This window comes from Vombatus ursinus, unplaced genomic scaffold (assembly GCF_900497805.2).
Source record: "Vombatus ursinus unplaced genomic scaffold, bare-nosed wombat genome assembly UNPS02015255.1, whole genome shotgun sequence".
NCBI lineage: Eukaryota > Metazoa > Chordata > Mammalia > Diprotodontia > Vombatidae > Vombatus > Vombatus ursinus.
In genome coordinates this window covers 25,500,560-25,517,723 of record NW_020955033.1, presented here as the reverse complement: position 1 = coordinate 25,517,723, position 17,164 = coordinate 25,500,560, and the positions used below count along the sequence as shown (strand labels likewise).

General features: G+C 35.3%; 1 protein-coding gene across 1 annotated transcript in view; it reads left to right on the top strand.

Moving 5' to 3' along the window:
• Window positions 1-17,164, top strand: part of LOC114031822 (E3 ubiquitin-protein ligase MIB1) — a 144,243-nt gene that overhangs the window by 83,032 nt on the left and 44,047 nt on the right. Inside the window, exon 13 of the mRNA XM_027846954.1 lies at window positions 15,896-16,028. Within this exon, the coding sequence (XP_027702755.1) occupies window positions 15,896-16,028 (133 nt within the window). The remainder of the gene's footprint in view (window positions 1-15,895; window positions 16,029-17,164) is intronic.

Genomic DNA, 17,164 nt, shown 5'->3' with positions numbered 1-17,164 from the left:
AAACTTAAATTGAAAATTAGTTGACTTATGTATTTGCTAATTATATTCTTTATTGAAAGTTTTTGCTTTCTTGTAGTAATCAATGCATAGCTACAGCTGGTTGAAGGGGACCAAATCCATAGAATAGGTGATTTGGTTCCATTTTACCAGCTTTAGCAAAGCATTGTCATGCTTTAGAGCTGTTTGATTTGAAATAGTTTAGTTTTTTTGTGTTAGTAACCTTTACAAACTTGGACCCCTCTGTAAGATTTAGAAATTAACAAGATCTGTACTTAGTTTAGCTGAGTTGAAAGACTTCTGTTTTAAAGATGACTACATTTGAATGACTCCTTTTGTTTACGGGAAAAACAGAAATGGGTGGACTGTTACACTGTTTCTTTTACTGAGTCCATCTTTTGAATGACTTCATATAATTTACAAATACAGAAAGTTACTCATTTTTAAAGTAACTGCATTAGAGTAACACATTACACTTGATTTAAATCTTTAGGCAGTAAACCAGATTGCTTAACCAGTGAAAATTGATATCTGTATATTAGAAGTGAGGATAAGTACTGTTCTCGATTTCAACAGGTCACATCTTTTCTATCACCATTGCTTTTTTTAGTCTTAAACTGTTGAGGACCAATAGCAAGTTGCTGAAAGGGGGTGGAGAAGAATGAGAGTGGCCTTGAGGAAGTACCTCTGCCCTTTGGTTTATAAATAGATCATGCGTATATTAAAAGTATTGCTTGAGCCTATGTGGGTGAAAGGAACTACCATATATGTCAGTGTATTTTTCACCTGATATTACTTATGTAATATTGCTAACCTTACACAGACAGTTGGCTAGTCTTCTCTTAAAATAATCATTTGATTTCCTCAAAATTAGTTGTATTTCATTTTGATACAGATACACTAATTTTGAATACAAGTTGCCTAATCTCATCTCATAAGCAAAATGAAGTTTTGGTTAAGGTTAATTTTTTACCTTCATCAAAATTTCTGCTACCTCATTTTCTTGTAGAGGTGACCCTGGATTTTTTCAAGGCTGTGCTTCTGGAATATATACCCTGGCAGATCCTACCTTGCTGGTGAGGCACTGCATACCGGCCTGGTTTTGGACTCTATAGTCTGATGACCAGCCTAAATAATTTTGGAGAGATTTATCACTAGGTTGACCTCTGGTATAGAGAGATTGTGATTAGTTTTGGTGGAAAGAGTACCCTGATCAAAGAAATCTCAGTATTAAAGAAATAATGTCTAAGTAAATAAAAAGCTAGAATTTCACTATTTCATGTTAGCATAATGATGACAATTTAGAAAATAGTAGAACAACTTTTTCTAACATGTATCAAAGCCTGTCTTTAAAGTATTACTATACGAAGTTAAAGGCCTGATTAAAAAAAAAACCAACAGCCTACAAGGGACATTATTAGTTAGAGGAGTCATGCAGAGCTTCAGCAGAATTCTTTATTGTTCCTCTCTTGTCTGACCGGAGGGAGTTAAGGAACCTTTGTGAGGGGGGTGGCGGAGGGGTGGTAAGCATTAGTGCAGACTACTTTTGTCAAGTAGACTCTGCATCTGTTGGTAGCTAAGTATTATGTTGCTGAAGGTATTTATGTAAATATATTCTTTATACTGTGTATTCTAATAAAAACAGAGCAGGTGTCAGGTTGCCTGGACTTAAGCACTGATGATAACTTTAAAATGGGCTTCTATTTTTATCAGTTATATGGGAACTACTTAGTAGATCCAGCTGCTCAAGTGTGCTTTTGGATGTCAGTTCAGTTTCATATACTGGCCATATCGGGGCAAAAAGAGGCCATGGAAAAAAAGAAACACATAGTACAGCATTTGATAATGTCAGCATCTGTTATCCCTGTCAGGGAGACAGTTGAAATGTTTGAGTTACAACAGTGTCAGCAGATGCCCAGAGTTTAATGTGTACTCAGTTAAAAATGAACAGCTGATCTAAGTGATAGCTGTGACATTTTAGTATGACTGAATATACTCTTAGACATGTTAACAAGCTAATATGCAATAGTATCAATATATGATCATACCTTTTGTAATGGACTAGCCTCATTTTGTTTCAAAGTGTCATATGATCTTAAAATGAGATTATAAGAGATCAGTGGGTCATTGGTACATTTTCAGTAATTTTTAAAAATAAAATTTAAAACGTATAGAGTAATTGATCTGTAAGGTTATTCAATATGAAATTTAAGGGGATAATCATAATGAAGTAGTAATTTTGGAGAACATGGGAGAAACCGCCATCCATTGTTGAAGTAGTAAGTCATGGAGTTGCTGTTTAGAACTTCTAAAGGTCACTGTTTATCAGGTAACATAAAATTCTTTAAAAATTGTTATTAAAAGATGAACACTAGGCTGTGTTTGAGGGAATTAGTTCTTTAAAAGATCATTATTGGAAATATTTTTAAAATATGTTAGTTTAGATATTTCTTCTGCACATGTGATTATCCTTAATCAACCTTAAAAGATTTATAGTCTCTCAAACACCACAAGGTCAGTTTCATTTTCTCCGCAGGTTATAGGTGTAATTTATGATTTCTCTATTGCGTGATTGACTAATTACATTAATGGGTAGAAAGAAAACGCACTATGGCAACTTTTAGACATTTCTGTCTTCTGACACACAAAAAGAACACTATATTAAAAAGCCAGCATAACTCAAACAAAATCCCATACCTCAGGTAAGATCTTCCTAGCTATCCAAATTGAAATAGTATCACTTGGGTGTGCTTGTCTGAGAGATGTCCCAGCATTAACTTTTATGGCCTTAAGAGTGCTTATTTTATTCGTTTTGATGGGCATGTAGGATTTCTTTCTCCCATTGAACCCCCCCCATAGTGCTTATTCATAACAATTGATGGTTTTAATGCTAATATCTTTCTAGATTTCTTATATTTGCAATTTTCTACAAATAGTGGGTCTTTAGCATTTATAATAAATTGAATTATAACACTATACCTTGCAAATAGGTAATAGTTGGGCATCTATATATTAGTTAACCCAGTTTAGCTTAAATATAATTGCTTGGGATAAAACAAAGCTCAAATATATATAGTAAAATGACCTCCCAAAGCCCTCATTATTTTTTTTAATTCAAGATTCTATTGGTAGTGGTAATCTTATGATTAGCAGTTGTGTCCTAGAAATCATTGGATTATCATTTTCTATGCTTACGTCTAACATTTCAGTTTGTTCCATCTAAACACTGGGTAAAAAATTTTAAACAAACTTAAAAAGCAATAAGACCAAAGATACTTTTTCTCTTGGGGAGCAGAGATAGGGAAAACGGGGTCACAGATAGGGAAAACAGGGTCACTGTTAATCAGTAATCTTTTAGAATTGAAGGTATTGCTGTGACTGATTGTTACAACTACTAAAAAAAAGCCTTTTGATGAAAAATTTCCCCAAATATGTAGAGGTCAGATTTCAACAGCTGTTTTTTTGCTAACATTTTTGACTGAGTAAGCCTTTTTTTTTTTGTATGCCAGAATTTGACAAATCAAAAAATCTTACTAATGTGACATACCTAAATTAAAATGTAATAGTTGAATCAAAATATTATTGGTAGATACTAGATTTGAAAGTAAGCCGTGTTTTCTTCTTTTTGTGCTAAGATGACATTTTTTTTTTGCTCTCAGGTTTTAGTCACCTGACTCACTCTGAATCTTTCTTGTTTTTAAAAAAGATTTAAAATGAGAAAGCATGCTTTAAAATGGAAGAAAATGAACCAAAATACTCAAACTTTTCTTTACCTTTTTCTCAACAGAAATCTTTCTTCCTCCATATAAATACATTCAGTGTCTTTGGAATGGAATATTTTATTTCACATTTTATTGTGGCAATACTAAAAAATGTCCTCTTTCTTGCAGGTTAATTTGCCACATGAAGGTCACGCCAAAAGAAATGTTGCTCTTTCCCGGCGCAGTCTAGTTTATCTAGTGGTTTATCACCTACCAAAAATACATACTTCTTTACATTCCATAGCATTGTATGTTCATATGGGTACATAAAGAAGTATGTACTCTGAGTAGGTCTAGATGGTTGTCAGATAAACCTGAAATGTTTCATTTTCCTTATTCCTTTATCATTAGAATAACATTGAGCTTTCTCATTATTTACAAAAATGGTGCAATTACTTGCACAGATTACTTTTTCACAAGGACTGAACTTTAGTGTCATTTACCTGCAGATTTGGCATTAAGGCTTACTATACTTCGTTGTTGATGCTGGACATAGTCATTTCCAAACATATCAGTTGCTCTTCATCCTGGTTTGACTGAATTTGTATGATTCATTGACCTGATGAAGTTGTGCAGGGTATATTTCGGTAATTGGAAAGGTTTCATCTTGGTCTTCTCAGCAGAATTCTTTCATGACTTGTGCTTCTGAATTCTAAAAGCAGGTAGTTCAGTGGAAAATAAATTTTTCATAAACTACATCTTAATAAAAATTTCCCGCTTTATCCAATTAATACTTTTTATGTAGATTTTATAATTTGTAAGTAATAAAATATGTCCAAAGTGCCTTAAGGGCAAATTTTCAAGAGAATGACTAAGTTTAAAGAGAAAAGGAATAGTTATTATTTTAAGATTTAAGCTACCAGTAGGCCATAGGTCAAAAGTGGTAATGTTTATTTGAATGCTTCTTTAATGTTTTTATTGTCATTATTAGTCATTAAATTTATTTACTTGAAGTTTCATGACATTTTCTAGGAGAATTAAAAATTAATAATCAGATATAAAATATTTAGTTGCTAGCCAATTAAAAGTTTCTTTTTTTTTAAACCTCTTTGTTGAACATACTAGAGCAATTGAACGATAAACTAAGTATATGAGTATATAAACTTAAAAGAACTGAAAAGTTTGGGGATAGGATCATCCCAGTTTTAGCACGTGCATTTGTCAGAGATGAAAATAAGTTATAGTAAGAGAAGACTTAATTCTTATAGCATTGAAGACTTAATTGCAAATAAAGTATCACAGGAAATTTTGTAGTTAAAAAAAAAAAGGCAGGGAAAGTGGATTTCCTGCAGCCCATGACAAAAAGCTAGTGCAGCAGATAGAGAACAAATCAGAATGTAGCTGTAGATAGCCCAATACTACAAGGAGAAACAGCAATGCAGTATTAGAATTACAGCGTGCACATTCTGAGTTTAAATTAAATTGTCTTTGTGGCTATTAAGTGTTAAGCATTTTTAAAAATATCTCATGATTATATTTCTTAGTGTCCTGAATCTTGAAATAATCATTTAGTAATTTTTAAGATAACATCTCTGAAAATAGGTTATAATTTACTGGGGTAACAAAATGATCCACTACACAGCCATTACCAAGAATAAACCTTTAATTTTAGTAATTAATAAATGGCAGGAAAGGACCTTTCCACTTATGACATAACATCTTTCAAATAAGTTGTCTGGCATGATATATTGGGCTGCTTTTTCAAAGCCTCCTTTTTACACTACTAAGGCTTTCTACTTGAACTCTAAAATTAAACTGTGTTCAGATAGTAATTAATCATTTAAAGCAACCATCTAGTAAATCGTAGGTAAGCATGCAGAAAGTCAAAGGAATCCTTAAAAAGTACAGAATAACATAGGCCTTGTGATGCTGTTACCTGTAAGCTTAGTGTCATGCAGCATTTGCAGTTGGAAGAGAGGTAATGACCTACAGAGACAGACCCATCAGCAGCAGCCATCTCATCCTGAGTGTTCGTTCACTCTATTCGCTGATTCAGCTCTTCATTACATGGGAGGGGGGAAGTAAGGGGGAAGTGTCGGTGAATACAGTACCTCACCTTCTTAAATAGAAAAAACTTACCTTCTCCCGCCCCCCTCCTTCCCAAAAAAGCTAGTGTCTACAGTAAAATTTAATCATCATTGCTATCTTTCTTGGAATGTCAAATTACTAATACTGCGTAGAAATGAGTACCTTGTGCTTGCTGGACCGAAAGTTAAGGATGCTAGAATGTCCAAGGAAGATGAACCTAGCTCATTTCTCAGATGAAGAGCTCCGGAAGAGGAAAAAAAAGTTGCAGAGGAAATTACTTAATTTTTAAAAGGCAAAAAAGCATACTTTTCTCCCCCCCACCAAAGCAATAGCAACCCCCCCCCCCCAATTATCCTACCCCCACCATAATGTATTGGATTCTTCTGGCGTCTTAAAAAGTACACTGCATCTTTTCTTGCTTGAGGTTTTGCTTTTGTTTTGTTTTTAGTTTCCAAGATTAAAGGGTAGGCAGATCTGTATTGAGGCTACCTTTTCATCTCCAGAGGTCAAGTCTGCAAGCGAGGTCAGGACTTCCACATGGACACTACAGAGGCTAACCATATTTTCTACTCAGAGGGGTTGAGCTAAACTGTTACAGCTTTATAGGCAGCTAAGCATTTAAAACATGCACTCCCAGGCAAACGGGCTCTCTTGTGCCTCTCTCTTCCCTGACCATATTTAGTCAACCATAGCAAAAAATAGTCTCTCAGCTGTCGATTGTCGATCCAGAAGCTGAGGAAGCCTCTATCTTGCTTTCTGCCTATTGATTGTTCATCCTGCAGTCCCAACACACTGCTTTGCCATTTGTCCTGCAATTTTTTTTTAGCACTGCCAAATAAAGCAGTCTCTCATGTTTCCACTTATATTTCCCAGATTTTCACTGAGCTTGCGCTGTTACTAGTAAAGCCTGTCACTATACTTAGAAGCACTGCAGAGCAAAGAGGCAAAGAAAAAAGAAACATCACCTTGACTAGAGTAGCAGGACAGTCATTAGACACATATGGAACAAGAAATACTCTTTTACTGTCATAACATGTTTTATATTCTGACTTTTTTTGGTAGTGACAAGTGTCAGACTAATATATTATAAAACTATAGGCCTGAGTAGTTGTAGTTAATTGTTCTTGCATATATTTTTCAATCAATAAATATAGTTTGATTCTGTTATATTTGAATAGATGATAGGTAAGATAGTCAAATAATTTGTGTTATGGAGGAGGAAGGACAAAGTTAAAAAAAAGTGCTCTGTTCATATAAAGTCTTTGGAGGCTAATGAAATTAACCTTAATTAAAATATAGATAATTATAGTTCACAAATAGCTTTTATTCAGTGTTTTTTGGGGAGAAAAATCCAGGTAATGCTTTATCATGGAATAGTCTACTAAGTGTACATTTACATTGAAGCATCCAAGTATATGCAGAATATGTTTTGATATGAATAAATGCACTGTTATATTTAAATATAAAATAGTTGTTTCCTTCAGAAAGAGTTTGAAGTGTTTCCATGACCCTTTTTAATTTAAAAAGCAAAACAAAACATTTATTAACATTAAAGCTTCTTCTACGACAAAGACCAAATAACCCACAACTTTATGTTATGGCATAGAACATAACTCTTGAGAACGGTGTTTATGTGTTAAATGTTGGCAACATATACAGAAGTTTTTTATCATATTACTTACACACACACACACACACACACACACACACACCCAGGAAAAGGCAGAATGCTAATATTAAATTGAATAACCCTGTCAGAAAAAAATCATTTCAACATGATATTTAAAAAAAAAACCCAACCAAACTACGAACCTAGAAAACCAACTATTATCTTTACTTTATCAGTATCTTTTCTCAGAAATATCATTCAAGAGAAGAACCCAGGAAAGAAAATCATAGTCACTTTTCTAGGTTCATTCTGGTATAGGACAAATTTGCCCTTGAGACTATGCCTTTGCAGGTTTAGTGCAAGTTACAAGGGACCTTAGAGGTCATCTGGTTTAATCCCCTCATTTTACAAATGAACCCAGAGGTTAAATGATTTGCCCAAGATCAAACAGCTATTTTGTAGCAGAGCCAAAACTAGAATTCAGTTTATATTGTCGGAGGCTCATTTGGGATAGTTTGAGGGGGTCCATAGTACCACATTACCTCCTTGTTGCTTCTGGTATCTGATGGTTTATTTTTTCAATTAGAAATTGAACAAACTGCACGTGTAGTATAAATGAATAAATTTTTTCAGGATTTAGGGGCTTCAGGATTTCCAGACTGTTGAAATATCATGTTTGTGGATCATTTGTCCTCGCTACTTGTATGATATCTCTACTATAGTGCCTAGTGCAATGATCTGTAGGTGATAGGCACTTACTGAGTATTGTTGATAAATGAGAAGGTGGAGAGAGTAACCGTGACCATGTAGAAAGAAGTAGGTAACTACTTTCCTTGTACCTACACTAGTGGTGCTGGTGGAGGTGGCAGTACTTGGCTATCTAGCATGCTTAGTTTTCCTGGTGGGTTGTTCCCACCAGTGAGTGGATAGTTACATCATCTGTCTTATTCTTCTACCTATTTTGTAGAGAAGACAGCATGGGCAGACTTTAGGAATTTTATATGTATAAAGTTATGAACACTTTTTTCTTTCATGGAGTTGGAAAAGATCACCTTCAGTATAGGATGTAAAAATGAGTTCTGGGGCAGGAAAAAAAAACAAAACTAGATCATCAGAGTGGTTGTAGGGAGTAGTAGTGGCAGTTTTATGAACTACCATCATTAGATTCTGGCAACAGGGGTTTGAGGTTACCATGATGAAAGGTAAGTAGCAGGGTAAGATTATGCTGGTTCTTTGGTGAGCCAGCATGCTATTGGTACTGTTCAGCAATTTCATGTTGGGACAAAAATCACATATCTACTAAACAGTTAATATGGGACTAGAGATTTTCAGCCTAGATAAAAGTTAGAGACAAATAGCTTGTTCATTCACCTTGCTCTATTAAACCAATAACTTATTTCACTTGTCTTCAGCAAGAGCATGTCTTTGTTAAATGTGGAAAAGCATTTATTGAATACCTACTATGTAATTAGCCTGATGTGTGGAGGATTCAAAGATAAATAAGACAGTTTCTAACAGCAGGGGAAATAGAAAAGTTCATTTTGCAGAATGTTGAAATAAAAGAAGGGCAGGGAACCTTTGGCTTTGGGACTGTGAAGGGTAATTTTTTATTTGGACATGAAAAAATGACTTATTTTGTTAGGCAGAAATTTGAAAGAAGGACATTTCAGTTGTAAGAACACTTTTACCTAAAAAGTTACATTTACATAGTGCCTTACAGTTTACAGGATGCATTCGCATTACATGTATTCTCATTTGATCCTCCTGACTCACCTGAGAAGGAGGCAGGGCAAGTGATAGTATCCTTACTTTTCACATGAGGAAACAGGTTCAGAGAGCTTGGGTGATTTGTCCATACTGCTGGTGCCAGGGCTAGGAACCTCTGGTCTCTTTCGGTGAGCTTCTTTACTTTCCTGGCTCTTTTGTAGGCTTTATTTGCTTTGAACCTCTCTTGTCTTTTGTGACTTGAATAAAATGGCATTAATTTGGACTTACCAGTTTAGGAATTTGTGATATTTTAACTGACATTAGCTAGCATTTTTCTTTATAGATGGTAACAAGGTAGAATTCAAGAACTGATAAGCAAATTAAGGTAGCTTAAACACTGGGGCATAGTTAACCTGCTAAAGTAAACAAATGTTTAAAATATTTTAGAAGCCCACTTTCCAAATGGATACTTCTGATTATAAGTATTATCCATTGGTTAAAAACAAGTTAGTAGGTATTATACTTGAAATCATTTTCTTAGTGGTTAGTTGCTATACTTGGACAGGTATCTCCTTTTGGTTATTCTAAGGATGCCACAAGGCGAGTCTGCTCCATAATTACTCTTTTTCCTTCATGGTCTACTTCTTTGACTGTGTCTTTCATAGACTGGGTATGAGACAATGCATCCAGTTTTTGTTATTAGTCATTATTTTATTATCAAATATTATCTCCAGAATACTTCTGTTAAAATTCAGTGTGTTTTCTAAGGAGAGGATACATACATAGTAAAATTAAACTTAAGAGGGAGAATGCCCAAAACAAATTTAATCTACTTTGTGAAATTTCCAAGTAATAAAAAGATGTTAAAAATTATAGTTCACACATTTTGATATTTATCTGACTTAGTAAGACATTTACCATATCCCCTCTGAAGAAGAGTGTAAACTCCTCCAGTGAAGTCATATATTTAGAGTTGGAAGGGACATTAGAGGTCTCTTAGTCTAGTGTCCTACCTTTCCCCTTTTACAGGTGTGGTTGTGTCCCAGAGAGATTGTTGCTTGCCCATACAGATAGTATGTAACAGAGCCAGGATTTAATAAATCCAGGTCTTTGGTCTCAAAAACTAATTCTTTTTCCACTATTACCCTTTCCTTTGTGCAGAAATTGAAGACTGGATTGCTTTGAATATACTTTATATTTCAGTTTACATGTTGCATCCTCTTGGCAGACTTGGGGATGGGGGTGGGGAATCTACCTATACTTAAATCGTTATCACCTTGTAGAGTACCTTTTACATGTTGGATAGTTTTTTTTTTAAATCATTATCCAAATACTTTTTTTAAAATTTATTTTTAGTTTTGAATTCTTTCCCTTCCTCCAACCCCTCCCTACCCATTGAGAAGGCAAGAAATATGATACCCATTATACATATGAAATCATACAAAACATATTTCCACCTTAGCAATGTTTACATAGGTGTTTAAAAAATATTTGAACAGGAGAAAAGAATGGACATTCCTCTGCTCATTTCAACATAATCTTACATAATAATGAGACATTGATCTGATTCTTAGTGACTGTCATGATTAAAGCTTCTTTGGGGTATATAATTAGTATGGGAGAAGAAACTAAATTTGGGGGATAAATACCAGTGTATTTAATAGTGTCAAGTGTTCCTATAATGATGTAACTTTAGAGAATGATGGAACATTGTGTTACAGGAATAGCATTAGTCTTAAATTCAAAGTGTTCCAAGTTTGGTTCCTTCTTCAGTGTAGACTAGCTTTATGATCCATGGCAAGATTACTAACCCTCCATTTCCTCATCTGAGAAATAGGGAATATTAATGCTTTCATAATCTACCTTAAAAAGTTGGCATGAGGAAAACCACTTCATAAGTGATAAAATGATATATAAATTGGGTTATTTTCATTACTAGTACCACTAATAATAGTAGTAGTAATAGTATAGACTATCTCTGCTTTCCCCTCAAAATTTTGTCCCTTGAAATTTTTCTAAGTATGTTTTTCTGACATTCCAGTTTTGCTTTAAAAAAAAGTTTTTGTTCTATGTATACATAATTATTCTGAGTCATAGCATTCAAGGGAAAAAAACCCACAAATTTAATATCTTCATTGAATAGGTTGTACATTCCAAGTCAGCATTTAAAATTTTTCCCCCCTACCCCACTCCTTACCTGTCTTAATCTCTCCTTCACTACTGGCTGCTTTCCTGCTGCCTACAAATATACTCAGGTTTCCCTTATCCTAAAAAAAAAAACAAAAAACTGTTCCTTTGACCTTGATACCCTCATGCTATGATACTTATTTAGTCCTTTTAAATGGTAAATGTAGGAGTTGTCCTTTCTCCTACTTCTACTTTCTTTTCAAATTTAAGATTACTTTTTTCAAGTATCAAGCTTTTACTTTTTCTCCTTTCCACCTTGACTATCCCCCTCCTCAACAAAATTTAAAACCCTTCTAACAAATAAGCATAATCAAAACAAATTCCCATATTAGCTATATCTGAACTGTATATTTATTTCTGCATATTAATCCATCACCTCTGTGTCAGGAGGTAGGTAACATTCTTCATCTATTTTCTGTATTCATGCTTAATCATTACATTGATTTTGTACATATGAGTCCTTTTTCTCTGACTTTTCTTTGGTATGTAGGCTTAGTAGTGGTATTGCTGGGTCAAAGGATTTGCAGTTTCGTGTTATTTGAGGGATAGTTCCATATTGTTTTCCAGAATGACTGTACCAGTTCACTAACAGTGCATCAATGTTCATGTTTTCCTGAAGCCCCTCATACATAATATAATTTTCCCTTTTTTTGTCAACTTTGCCAATTTGATGGGTGTAAAGTAGAACGTAAAAATTGTTTTAATTTGCATTTCTCTGTTAGTGATTTTGGAGCATTTCTTCATATGGCTATAGGCAACTTGGATGTCTTCGCTTGAGAATTGCTTTCTCCTGTCCTTTGGCCCTCTATTTTTTAACATCATCTGCTCCTCAACCCCTTGCAGTATGGCTTTCAGCCCTAACAAGCTGCATATCTAATTCTCTCCAAAGTTTTCAGTGACCTCCATGGATAAAATACTACTTTAAGATATTTAATTGATACTTTTAAAAAATAAGAACAATGCATATCCCAGTGACTTTCCTTTTCCCCCACTCCAAAACAAAACAGAACAAAACAATGACTTTTTCTCAGGTCTCATCCTTCTCGATATTATTTGCCACTTTGTATTGCATGATATTTTCTTCTTTGGCTTCTATGGTACTATCCTCTCCTGTGTCTTTTTCTGCTTGTCTTGTCATTCCTTCTCAGTTTCTTTTGTTGGTTTCTTCTCCTTCAGCCTCCAAAGTATGGATGTCTCTCAAGGCTTTGACTTTGTCCTTCTCTTTAATTTCTTTGACTGTCTGATCCACTTCCATGACTTTACTTGTAAATTACTTTGTAGATAACTACAGAATCTATACATCTTGCACCAGTGTATGTTTCGAGTTTAGTCTTGCATCTCATCTCCATCCGCCTTCTTGGAATCTCTACTTGGAAGTCTTGTTAGCACTACAATCTTGACTTTTCTAAAGCTAAACTCATTACCTTTGCCCCAAATTTGCCCTTTCTCCCAGTGTATTTTGATGGAACATTATCACTTGGCCTTAAAAACTGAGTAGCTTTTTACTTTCTCTTTTGCTTATACCTCACATCAAAGCAGGGTCAAGTCTTCTCTGTTCTAGAACTTCTGTAGCATTACTATTTTGCCACTTCCTTGATCTTTATACAGGTCCCACTTAGTTTTAGTTCCTTATCACTTCTCATGTGGAGTATTGTAATAATCTACTAACTTATCTCAGTGCATCAATTTTTTCTCCCTTCCAGTCTTGGCCATGTTACTTGGAATTTAAATTCCTCTATAATCTGGCTTCTAGGGTTGTAATGTAAAAAACATTAAATTTGGGGTCAGAGGACCTGAGCTTTAAGTCTGACCTCTAATACTTTTAAGACCTGTTTTCCTTTGGGTCATTCACTTCATCACTGTGAGCCTCTTTTCCCTCACCTGTTTATTCATTCCATCAGCATTTATTAAGTGCCAAATATTGTGCTAAGCCATTTTACTTGAACTCTCTTTTCTTCATCTCAAATCCCCTGGTCATTACTACCCACTCGGCTTCTTTTATCCAGTCTCTGACGAGAAGGGCCTTTCTCCTTGCCAAGCCACCCCCATTTGTACATTAATTCCATCCTCTCCTGTCTTCTCCAGCAGATTGCATCCTCAGTCCCTGTCTTGAATCTTCAACCTTTTCCTATCAGCTACCTTCAAACAGGCCAAACCTTTCTTATCTTCAGAATACCTTCGCTAGTACACCCTACTATCCCCTCAAAGTATTGTCCTAGATCTCTTTTCCCTCTCTCAGACAAACTCATAGAAAAATCCTTCTATACTCACTCATCAACCTTTGCAGTCTGGCATTTGGCCTCATCATTCAATTGAAACTGCTCTCTCCATAGTTACCAACAGTCTGTTAATTGCCAAATCTGATGAGCTCTTCTCAACCCTGTCTGTTGGCAGCGATACTGTTGGCCACTCTCCTCCTGGATATGCTCTGCTTTCTGTGTTCTTCTAACACTGCTCTCTCTTATTTTGCCTCCAACCTATTTGACCATTCTTTGTCAATCTCCTAGGTCCTTTTTTCTTCTTCCTAAACTTTTTTCTTCTCTCTAAACTTTCTCTTGATGTGTAGTACCTTTGTATTGACTATTCTCCATGCCTGAAGAGTACTCCCTTCTTACCTCTACCTCATAGTCCCTATCATCCTTTAAGGCACAATTGAAACATCATTTCCTACATGAAACCTATTCTGTTTCTCTCCAATTTTTAGTGCTGTCCCACCCAAATTACTTTGTATATATTTGTATTTATTAACTATATACATATATATGTATAAGTACATGTATGTACACACATATGCGCAAGTCTCCCTCACTAGATTGACCGCCTTGGGAAATGTCTAGTTAGAGAGTGTGGTATGGATGATGTTACAGCAAAGGATGCAGAGAAGGAATGGCCAAGTAGGGGGAAAGCCAGGAGAGAATAAGCTGGAGTCAGATTATAAAAGTGCTTTAAATGTGAGACAGGAATGTGTCTTTTATCATAAAGGCAATATCAAGCCACTGGAAATTATAAAGAGGGAAAAGACATGGTCAGACTGCTGGTTTAGGAATACCACTTCGGCAGCTGTATAGAGAGACGGTGGTTCAGAGAGGGAAGAAATTTGAGTCAGAGTCTAATTAGGAGGTTGTTGCAATAATCCAAGTAAATCTTGAGGGCTTGAATGAAAATGTAGCTATGTGAATGGAAAAAAGTAGATGCTTGTGAGAGATGTTGTAGAGGCTAAATCAGTTTTACTTGTCAGCTAATTGGAGGGAAAGTGAAGAATTAAAAGTAACCCCTAGGCCAGGGGTGGGAGCATGGGGCCTCAAGGCCACAAGTGGCCCTCTAGGTCCTCGGTCTGTGGCCTTTGACTTGTGTCCAAGTTTTACAAAACAGATGCTTTTATTATTTATTATCTTCAAAGAGACGATAATTGAATCCAAGGGAACAGAGGTCACCAATTGAGAGTACAGAGATAGAAGTGGGCTTGGGACAAAAATGGGGAATAACAAAAGTCTCAAGTGAAAAGAACTAACTCAATTAATAAGAAAACTTATGAAAAATAATACTGACTGATTTTTGGACACCTTATAAAAATCTGTAAGTATTTTATCCTTTATACCTAAGCGTGAGAAATATAAAATAGAGAAATTTAGTGCCTTGGAGAAATAGGCTAAAGATATAGACCAAGAAAAGCCCCTCCTACCTCCAAAAAGAATATGAAACTTTAAATAGATGTGACCATAAGTGACTTAGATATCTTTCTTTAAGGTATCCTTTAGCTTATTTTGGGTAGTTTAATGGTGATATTCTTTCACATTATTTGGGATAAAATAGTATGTGAACTTGGGTTTGGTAATTTATGCATTAGAGTCTGTTTTTAGTCTGAGGTCATATTAGATGAATTATAGGGATAGGGAATGAACTTGTGATTTCATTGGCATACAGAATTCCTGGAATGGAAAACTCTTTAATGATGTCGGTCAGCACATTCTTTGCAATTTATAGTTAACTAAAGAACTGTGAGGTTGTGATTTACCTAAGATCACACAAGCATTATGTATCAAAGGTAGGGCTTAAACCCGTCTTCCTAGTTCTGAGGGTAGCCCTCTTCTCACCTCGCTACCTATTATAAAGTATTATAAATTTAAGAGATAGGATGTTTGAATTTACATTCTTGTTTGGCTTTCTCATTTTACCCTAGAATTGTACAGAATGAATAATATCATTCCCATTTACAGATGAAAAACCTGAAGCTCAGCGAGATTAATTTGCTCAGTCATTTAGGTAGTCCTTCTCACCTCAGAAGGGGAGGTGGTGTTACATTTCCTCATCTCTTCTCCCAGCTAGTATCGGTCATTATGATTACACAGTTTTGGGCTTCCTTTTAGTGTTCTTTAGTCTTCTAATATTTCTCTGAATTCCTTGTATTTACTCTTATGGCATAATTATGTTGTGTTACATTTATATGTTGCCTTTTGTTTAGTAATTCTCTCATCAGTGGGTACTCACTGGGTTTATAACTGCTTTTATAAAAGTGCTGTTTTGATGATTTTCATATATGTGGTAGAGAATAGGCTTTTCCAGAGAAAAGCATTTAAAACAAGTCCCATCAAAATTTGACTTTCAGTGCAATGCGTGTATTACTATCCAAACTGCCAAGACCATGGATTGTGGATGAGAAGAAAGATGATGGTTACACTGCCTTGCATCTAGCTGCACTTAATAATCACGTAGAAGTGGCCGAACTCTTGGTGCATCAGGTAAAGTATACAACATAAGATTTACAGCTAGGTAGTGCAATGGATAGAGCTCTGGGTCTGGAGTCAGCAAACCAGAGTTCAAATTCACCTTTGAGCTTAGTCCAATGAGATAAGTGCTCCAATATAGTCATAAACTTTCATCACGAAATTCCGTTAGCACTTTTCATTATGTAAATTGTAAGTAGGTCATAATAATAGATAGTATTTATGTAGCTCTTTAAGTTTTGCAAAGCACTTTACAAATATCATCTCATTTTATCCTCAAGAAACCCTGGTGGGTAGGTGCTTGTGGTAGGCCTGGCTCTAGCACTGTTAATTCAATTTTTGATGTTGGGAAAAAATGAGGCACTCTGAGAGTCACTGAACATTTAACAGACACAGTTGACTTTGACCTAACTCCAGTAAGAATATGCAACAAAGATAGCTTCTCTGGATGAGATCTCCCTCGTGTCTCTTTGGAAACTCATCTGGTCATTAAGTCATCGGAGTATGGTGACTCATGTGGTCTCAGACACTTACCGAGTCTGAAGAGCCCAGACTACATGCAGCTTGACCAGAAAGCTGTGTGGTGGAGAGAAAGCTGGATCGGAGAAGCTAGGGCTGAAAGAATTTGTGTCAGGAAATTGTTGGTCTTATCAAAGTGCCATTATTATCCTCATTTTACAGATGAGGAAATTGAGGTGGGCAGAAGTTAAGTGACTTGCTCAAGGTCACACAGCTTGTGTCTGAGGCTGTATTTGAACTCAGAACTCTCTGATAATAAAAATTTATTAGATAACTACTTTATATTTAACATTGTGTTTATAATAATAAGTGGAAGACAGCTTCTGCCCTCAGGAAACTTACACCATACTGGAAAGGGAGTAAGACTAATGTGAAAAAACACAGTATCACATCAGAAAAGAGAGTAGATAAGATGTGAATCTGTGCTAGGTTTTCTAGGCTCATTCTAAGTTTCTGGTATACTAGTATGACCTGAAGTTCCAACTATTGGAGATGGTCAGTAAAATTCATTTGTAATGGAAACAACTAGAAAATTCAGATCACTTAGAATGTATGCATACTTCTTGAGGGCAGGTTTAGCACTATTCCTGGCACATAATACATCCCTGTTGATTGACAACCAGTTTTTTTTT